This window comes from Vitis riparia, chromosome 18 (genome assembly GCF_004353265.1).
Source record: "Vitis riparia cultivar Riparia Gloire de Montpellier isolate 1030 chromosome 18, EGFV_Vit.rip_1.0, whole genome shotgun sequence".
Taxonomy (NCBI): Eukaryota; Viridiplantae; Streptophyta; class Magnoliopsida; order Vitales; family Vitaceae; genus Vitis; species Vitis riparia.
In genome coordinates, this window is record NC_048448.1 from 1,805,021 (window position 1) to 1,814,530 (window position 9,510).

Genomic DNA, 9,510 nt, shown 5'->3' on the forward strand with positions numbered 1-9,510 from the left:
GCTTCCTGAGCCCACGAGAATCCTACAACCACCCACACATTGCTCCATGACAATAGGAATGTCAACGTGTCGGCAGGAATCCTATCCTATCCCAACAGCTATATATGACATGTGGCAAACGATTATTGGATATTAGAGTCCAACAAAAATGGTATAAAAATAACATTACTTTATCATGATTCTAAATTTGATGCTACTAAATTCGTGTCCACTTTGATCACAAATTATTAACTATACTAAAATAAAATATAATTTATAAAGGAAAAAATAAATTTTTAATAATTTTTTACATTTATTTGTTTAGATGGGTATTTATATTTTTACTGTACATGTGATAAAAAAATATTAAAAATAGAATTAAGTCAAGACTTACGTTCACGATCCGAGACCTAAGTTCCCATCAAGGAACAAAGTGTCCGAAAGCTCGCCCTAAATAGTGGGCATCAGACGAAAGTCGATCTCGGAGGACATGGGTGGGTTGGGGTTAAACGATGGCCTCGGGCTTGTTGTCACCTGGTAGATATAAATATATATATTGACTTTATGAAACATTAATTTATATTGAAAATAAAATATCAAAAAATTAAAATTAAAATTTAATTATTTTAATTTTAAAATTCTTAATTAATTTTATTTTATTAATAATTTTTTTGAATTTCAGTTGATATTTGATAGATAATGGTGATAATATTGAATGAAAAAAAAAACCTTGCAACGAAAATGACGGAAAAAACCTTCCCCTCACCGACTGTACCACCGACAGAAAATCCGGGATGCACCAGATCCTCACTCCCACATGATGAGATATTTCGGTGCAGTTAACCCGACAACGAGGGCTCATACTCATTAATATTCGTTTAGAGCCCCCTCAAAATTCAACGAATTGCGCATCGGCACAATATTTTCACTTAATTAAAAAAGGACCCGCTGTTGGTTGTCGTTTTCGAGATCGGGGCGTACAAACGCGTTAACAAAAGGTGATGAGTCATAATCAAACTGCTTTCCATCATGATTAATTATTATTAAATCACTTTATTTAAAATTAAATTATTGGCTATACGAAATCTTGCCGTTTTCGGATTCTATATTTCCATACTCGAGACTTCCACACCTCTTACTCACAGTGAAGAGAATGTGCGGAAAGGAACCCTAGATTTTCACCAAGGTACGCCTTTGTTTGGTTACTGAGAAAAGAAAAGAAAAAGAAGTATGAAATCGTTCAAATTCAACTTGTTATGATCTGGTTCCGAAGTTCCTTTGATTTCTGTTCAAACTCCAAACTTTTCTCAGCAACCAAACGGAGTGTTACTTGCTCGCGGTTTTTCGTTTGTAAATTGATCTTCCGTTCTTTTCTTGTATTTGTTTCGTTCGTTACATCATATGGGTTTACTATGCGTTGAGACGTCGAAAGCTGAATGCTTTACTGGAGTTGGATTTTGAAAAAAGTGAGATCTTTTAGATATGTTATTTCGGGCTTTTGATTGGTGGATCTGGTTAAGTGACTTCTTTTAAAGCTGATCTTTGTAGTTTAAATTCTTAGATTTATGGTTGTTATTTCAGTTCTCTTGATCTCAGCTATGAACTTATTTTTTTCTTTTCTTTTTTTATTTTTTCTCTTGCTTCTCCCCGAAACTTGTTTCTTTAACTTGTTCTGAATGCTTATTTCATCGTCTTCGTTGCTTTTTCTGTTTATGATCTCAGAGCTTACTATCGTTTGTTGTATATCTTGTTTCCATACTTCCTTTTTAGATGGCTGAATCGTCCTTCTAAATTTGATCAATTTTTTTTTTTTGGAATTATACTAATTATTCTGCTTATTTTCAACACAATTTTGCAAAAAAGTTCATTAAGTTTTGTGGTTTTAATTGGCCAGTATTGTTTAAAATAGGGACTCGGATTGAACTGTGAAAAAGATTTGGTTAGAAAGGATTCGACTTTAGAAGACAAACAAATTTGTATTCAACATTCGGGGAAAAGTTTTTAATATCTCGGTTTTCTATATAATATGAAAATTGGTGGAATTATTTAAAATTTAATTTCATTATTTCTGTCAGGTTTTGGTTAAAAATTGACTAAGCAAAAACCCTGAATTAAAAACTTGCCAATTTTTTTGTCTGATTCAATAAAAAAGATTCAAATGGCTAAAATTTTCAAAAAAGTTAACTGAAATTCACATGAGATTGTACTTTGGTTTGATATGAGACCTGTGGATTTTAAGTCCATGCTCCCAATTGCTCTTGCTTAGTGGCCTGCAATTCAATGTGGCTTTACATGGTTTCCACTTCAGTTTTATTTTAGCTTTTACTGGGTGCCCCTATTGCACTCTCTTATAGCTCAAGTGAAACTAATCATAGGAGATTCCGCTTTAGGTTATTTGATTTTGGGTTGGTTTTGGTTGCCCTTTTCAGATACATATGCTTTAGAGATATCATCTATACATTAAAAATGGCTATGGGGAAGTATTCTCGGGTTGACGGACGGCGGTCATCAAACTACTGTTCAACAATTGCTATTGTTGTGTTTGTTGGTGTTTGTCTGGTTGGGGTGTGGATGATGATGTCATCATCCATTGTTCCCATTCAGAATTCAGATTTAGTGTCCGATGATACTCCACATGAGGTGCAGAAAAAGATAGATGACAATGATTCTACGCAATTTGAAGACAGTTCGGGTAATTTTCCATTGGATGCAGCAAAAGGAGAAAGTAATACTGACAATTCTCAGGATGAAAGTGATACTGGCAATTCTCAGGGTGGAAGCAATATTGATGCCCAAGACAACCAAACCCTGCCTGATAAAGGGTCAGAGAATACTGTGGAGGAAAACCAGGAAGCAACCATTAAGGAGAGTTCTAAAGATAGGACTGAGAATGAAGAGGAGCCCAAGATACACAGGGAACAAAATTCTGGAGATGGGGAACAAAATGCTGGAGATGGAGAATTGAATTCAGAAACTGGAGAAACAAAAACTGAAGGTGGTGAAACAAATGAGGCAGAGCAGGGGGGATCTGAGGAGAGCACAGATGAAAATAAATCAGACTCAAATGAGGATGAGAAAAAATCAGATACAAATGAGAATTCAGTTGATATAGCTTTGGAAAATAAAGCTGACAGTCAGAATGAGGAGCAGAAGGTTGAGCAAAATCAAGAGGAGAACGTTGAGCGGAATCAAGAGGACAATTCAGAACAAAGTGCTGGGGAGGAGCACATTGAAATCCAGGCAAAAGATCAGGCTTCAAATGAGGTTTTCCCTGCTGGGGCCCAGTCAGAGATTTTGAATGAAAGTAACACTGGAAATGGGGCTTGGTCAACACAAATGGTAGAGTCAAAGAATGAGAAGGAATCACTAGAATCTACAATATCTAAGCCAAATGGTTATGGTTGGAAACTCTGCAATGTCACTGCTGGCCCAGACTACATCCCGTGCCTTGACAATGTGCAAGCTATTAGAAGACTTCCAAGTACAAAGCACTATGAACATAGAGAGAGGCACTGCCCTGATGAGGCTCCTACCTGTCTTGTTCCTTTGCCTGGAGGATATAAACGTCCAGTTCAGTGGCCAACAAGCCGGGAAAAGGTATACCACCTATTGCTGGTTCTAATGAAAAGCCACTTCTATTTGTAGTTTACTTTGGTTAAGATTGGTTTTATTGGTGCATCATGCAGATCTGGTTCAATAATGTTCCCCACACAAAGCTTGCTGTGGTCAAAGGCCATCAAAATTGGGTTAAAGTTACTGGTGAATACCTTACTTTTCCTGGTGGTGGAACTCAGTTTACGCACGGTGCTCTTCATTACATTGATTACATCCAAAAAGTGAGCATTTCAAACTTTTCTCTTCTACCATACTGCCATTCTGTCCATATGTTTCTTTGCATTAATAGTTACTCCTCAGGTGTCTTCCCCCACTTCTCCTTTCTTTCCCCATTTTTGGGGGGTTAGGGGGTGGGTTTGAAGGGGGAGGGGTGCGGGGACTTATCTCAATTTTTTATATACGTTATACCTAATTGGGCTTCTCCTTGGTTTCCTCTAATGCACACAACCTTTTTTGATCTCTCATTTTTTCTACTTCCTCACCTCAATATCATCTTCTTGGCCACAGGACTTCACAAATCTTATATCCCTATAGCCTTGAAGTATTTCTGGCATGTTTAATAGAGGAAATGAGAACTGTTTTCTGACGTTGAAAACAGAAAATGAAGATGATATGGAAAACATGTTTCGTTGCAAGTTTTTGAAAACTGTTTTCAAAAGCATTTTCAGAAACTGGTAATTTTTAGAAAACATCAAAATCTTGTTCGTGCTTTAAGCATTGCAAAGGAACCAAAATGAATATGTCGTTTTCAATAATAAAAATGTTTTTTGAAAAACCATTTTCATTGCCACTACCAAACAAGGCCTTATTTGATCCTCTTCCAATGTCTGTTATGTTTTTTTTTTCTCTTGCTGGAATTTAAGTTTTCAAAAGCATTTTTAGAAAATTGGTAATTTTTAGAAAACATTAAAATTTGTTTGTGTTTTGAAAAGTGCAAGCACTCTAAGCATTGCAAAGGAACCAAAATGAATATGTTCATCGTTTTCAATTTCAGAAACAAAATGTTTTTCAAAAAACCATTTTGATTGCCACTACCATTTTGATCCTCTTCCAATGTCTGTTATGTGTTTTTTTTTTTTTTTTTTTTTTTTGTTGTTGCATGTCTTCTTAAATTCCAGCAACACTGCTCTGGAGTTTAAATTCTCATAGAATCGTCTGTTTGTGAAATTCTATTCTAGGCTATCTGACTGATGCATAAAATGGCTATCATTAATGCAGACTCTTCCTGATATCGCATGGGGGAAGCAAAGCCGTGTGATATTGGATGTTGGGTGTGGTGTGGCCAGCTTTGGAGGTTATATTTTTGAAAGAGATGTGCTTGCAATGTCATTTGCTCCCAAGGATGAGCATGAAGCTCAAGTGCAATTTGCACTTGAACGGGGAATCCCTGCTATATCAGCTGTTATGGGAACCACGAGACTGCCATTCCCCAGTAGGGTCTTTGACGTTGTCCACTGTGCACGTTGCAGGGTTCCTTGGCATATCGAAGGTGATATATGCTTTGGTCTCAGATTTCTTTGTTTCATTTAAGATTATTTTCTGGTGTAGAAATTCATTTTTGAGGTACAATGCAGGTGGTAAACTTCTCTTAGAGCTGAACCGTGTCTTGCGGCCTGGTGGTTACTTTGTGTGGTCTGCTACTCCAGTTTACCGGAAAGTTCCTGAAGATGTTGGCATTTGGAACGGTAGAATACTTTAGCCTTGTTTGTGATGGTTTTTTAACAATAGAAGAACTAGAAGTAATTGCTACCATAATGTGTTGAATTTTATGTTTAAGATTTGTATTTTAAAAATACATTTATTGAAGATGATGATAATTATGACACTTTTAAAAAAAAATTATTTAAATAAAAATTTGCTTCTGTAGTCACTTTTGAGGAAAAGCATGGGTCCCCTTGCTTCTTCAAGATGTGAATGAATTATTTTGGGAAGTGTTGGTTCCGTGTTTGAAAGTTCTATTCAAACGCTCTTAAAAATTTGCATTTGACTTTTACTTAGTATTTCAGAATTTTGCTTAAAACATGCTTTCTATCCTAGTATATGTTTCTCTTGATGAATGAATTTTAATTAATGTATCGTAAAATGCCTCATCTTTTCCTTTTATTGAAAATGGATGGCAGCCATGTCTGAATTAACAAAGAAAATTTGCTGGGATCTGGTGGCAATAAGCAAGGATAGTTTGAATGGAATAGGTGCAGCAATATACAGAAAGCCAACTTCTAATGAGTGCTATGAGAAAAGGCTGCGAAATGAGCCTCCACTGTGTGAAGAATCTGACAATGCAGATGCAGCCTGGTAATTTTTCTTTAGCCCATAGTTTCTAATGGTCTTTGTCATGCTGTCTGTGCCCTTTTGTACAACTATAAGCTGCAATAAGAAAATAACTTGCCAAAAATGAAAAAGATTGAAGACAGCAGGAGTACATCATAAAGGGGCTTCAATAAAATCAAAATCATTATATACTGTAAGACATTGGTCAATCACAGTTGCCCATAAGAGTTGGATTTTGAATGTTTGGCACTATTGCATAAGTGTTTATGATAATTATTAAAAGCGAAACATCATTTTCTTCTTCAGCATAATAACTATGTGATATGTTAAGAACACAGAACCATTATCCAAAATAATTTCTAGATTGTTCCTTTTAAAGAAAACTTAATAATTATTTTCTATTGGTGGATATTACTAATTAGATCATCAGGGTTTTTTTTGTTCACTCACTCGACTTATTAGATGTTTATTGACTGATATCATACTGGCCATTGTTCCATGATGCATTAAGGCGTTTTAAATAATAACTCATCTGCATTGCTATTTTCTATCGAATCTAGGCTGAATGCTTCAGATCCATGCTTTAGCCTGAGTGATTTAGGTGCATATCTGCCCCTTTCTGGGTGCATTTGGCAGTCGCACCACGCTTTTGGTGGGGGTCAAATAGGAAGATCTGCTATGGTGGTGTTTGGACATCTGTGAAAATTAAACAGAGCACTTGATCACTTCAGTAGGACATGTAACATTAAGTTGCTACCATAATGACAACAGTCAAATAAAACTGAGGGTCCCCTATTACAATTGTAGAAGGCCCTTTTTAATCTCCTGAATAGAGAAGACAAAACTAAATGCTCTAGAAAATACTGGTTTCAAATCCTTTCACATAACATAATGCACTCTTTCAGTTTCCATGGGAGATCCCAATGCCCATAATTTTCTGTTAAATCAACTTGGATAAAAGGGGAGGATCACAAACAAAAATGTAGAGAAGATTACATTTTTGGGATGGTTGTATTTGAATTCTACTTTCTTCTTTTTGCACTCCACATTTTGTATAGAGTAAGTACTTAATTAAATTATGCTCTTTGGAGTAGAAGAAGCAAAATGTGGAATTCATAGCATTTTGCTTTTCTATCCTTTTTTTTTTTTTGGTTAATGGTTTTGTAGGCCCAACTTCTTAGATGAAATACTTAGGGCAAAAGTTATGCATTTTCAGTGTGTCTTTGACTCCGGAAAAATTGGGAAACATGCATAAGAATGTGTTATGACCTGATCTTGAGTCAAAAGTTTGCTTCTGTTTGATACCAGGCTTGTCTATGCTACTGCTTCCAAAAGGTGCTTTACCCTGCAGTGGCACCTCTCTGCAATGAAACATATCATCCTACTACAGTTTTCATAATGATGATCTTCCCAATATAATTGTCTTCAATGTCCTGTTTTATGCATTCAGGAATATACCCCTTCAAGCATGCATGCATAAGGTGCCGGTACTTACCTCAGAACGTGGGTCTCAGTGGCCAGAGCAATGGCCACTCAGAGTGGAGAAAGCGCCTAACTGGTTGAAGAGTTCTCAGGTTGGAGTCTACGGCAAGGCTGCTCCAGAGGACTTTACTTCTGACTATGAGCACTGGAAAACTGTTGTCTCCTCATCATATTTGAAAGGGATGGGAATCAAATGGTCTTCTGTTAGGAATGTCATGGACATGAAAGCTGTATATGGGGGGTAAGCAATTTAAATTTTTTTTTCTACACTCTTTTTCCAGTTACAGAAGCATCCTTCTCAGGCACTTGTTCTTTTAAATAGTAAGTCGGATAATTTTTTCTAGCTGTGGGAAAATGAACTAGTGTGGTGGGTGAGTGGGAAGATACAAGTACTTTCTTTCACTTCTGTCATAGTTTTTTTTTTTGTAGCATTGCTATTTTTTGCAAACGAACAAGTGTGGTGGGTGGGAAGATACAAGTACTTTCTTTCATATCTGTCTTAATTTTTTTTCTAGCATTGCTATTTTTTGTGGCCTCCTTTTCTACTCTAGTAGAAGCTTAGTCCCATTCTTCATACTTATTTGTTTTCGAGTTCCCCATATCCTGATTGTGATTTTCCATCATGCTTTCAGATTTGCTGCGGCACTGAAAGACTTGAAAGTGTGGGTCATGAACGTAGTCCCAATTAACTCCCCAGACACACTCCCAATTATCTTTGAACGGGGGTTATTTGGAATATATCATGATTGGTGTGAATCATTTAGCACCTATCCCAGATCTTATGATCTTGTTCATGCTGATCATCTCTTCTCTGATCTGAAAAAGAGGTACATCTTTTTGTATAATTTATTCTTTGTGATTCAAAGATAATTTGAATAATTGCAACCATTAAATACAGTGATGCTTTCTGGTCACAGGTGCCAGTTAACAGCAGTAATTGCAGAAGTTGATAGGATCCTAAGGCCAGAAGGAATGCTTATAGTACGGGACAATGTTGAGACTGTAAGTGAGGTGGAGAGCATGGCAAAATCTCTACAGTGGGAGGTCCGGTTGACATACTCAAAGGACAAGGAAGGTCTTCTTTGTGTTAAGAAAACATTTTGGCGCCCCACAGAGACACAGACCATCAAATCGGCTATTGCTTAAGCTTGATTCTCTGATGACCACGTTTGAATTTTCAACAAACTTCTGATATTAGGTATTCAATTTTTATTTTTTTTTATCCACGGCATTTCAGTTAAAGATGCAATAGCTATAGTTTCCTTTAGCCTATGTATAATTTATATAGTCGATCTCTTACTACCACTTATCTTCTTCACCATCTTTCTTCTATTTATTTATTTTCCCCACTTGAAGTAGTGGAATTCAGCTCAAAGTTTTGTAGAATGATATCATCTAATATAATAATGTGAATGAAAATCAAACGCATTCTTGTAACAGTAATACAAATTGCAGTCTATTCTGTGCAAAAATTGTTTAGGCATTTCTCAAATCTCTCAGCCACAGAGCCTGGTCGTTTTGGTCTTCAACTTACTAAGGAGTCGTAGCACCTGAAACGACCTTAGGCTCATTTCCTTATTTTCTTTTGTTCGCTATCCACATTCATTCGCAAATTTTGGAAATGCCTACTATTATTCAAAATCTCTTTTCCTTGAAAAAGGCTTGGAACATATTGCTTTTGCTTGGAACCTAACAAGCTTGGCAAATCAATGACATCTGGGTAAAACGTTCCACAGCTTAAAGCCATTTGACATGTACCCAAGAGATTCTTACTCTACATCAGCTGCATTCCATGCCTACAGTTACTTTTAGGGATGACAATGAGCTACGAGTTTGGTCTGTTACATCTCTAATAAGCCATGTTCTGAGAACAGTTTAAATGGGTTTGCGGGATTGTGATTTTATCTTATTTTATTTTCTATTTAGGTGTCAGTTATTACCTTATTCTAACCCATCCCTCTCTCTCTCTCTCTCTATATATATATATATATATATATATAAATTTAATATTTATTTTTTTAACATATAAAATAAAAAATATTTTTCATAAATATAAATTATATTTATTTTTAATACAATGAATTTTTTTTTAAATTATTAAAAGAAATTAAATGAGGAAGGACGATTATGAGAAATTGTCTGAATTGCATTATTACCTTTCTG

General features: G+C 35.9%; 1 protein-coding gene across 3 annotated transcripts; it reads left to right on the plus strand.

The window, feature by feature from the left end:
• Positions 1–1,063: 1,063 nt before the first annotated feature.
• Positions 1,064–8,790, plus strand: LOC117906530 (probable methyltransferase PMT24). 3 transcript variants are annotated; one of them, XM_034819566.1, is made up of 9 exons: positions 1,064–1,165; positions 2,409–3,576; positions 3,666–3,815; positions 4,813–5,083; positions 5,169–5,279; positions 5,715–5,889; positions 7,316–7,588; positions 7,980–8,174; positions 8,265–8,790. In XM_034819566.1, exons 2-9 carry the CDS (start codon positions 2,446–2,448, stop codon positions 8,491–8,493), a joined length of 2,535 nt encoding a protein of 844 aa, XP_034675457.1. In that variant the 5' UTR covers positions 1,064–1,165; positions 2,409–2,445; the 3' UTR covers positions 8,494–8,790. The 3 variants fall into 3 exon arrangements, with proteins under 3 accessions (XP_034675457.1, XP_034675459.1, XP_034675458.1); XM_034819568.1 differs by lacking the exon at positions 1,064–1,165 and adding an exon at positions 1,184–1,493; XM_034819567.1 differs by lacking the exon at positions 1,064–1,165 and adding an exon at positions 1,184–1,445.
• Positions 8,791–9,510: the final 720 nt, after the last annotated feature.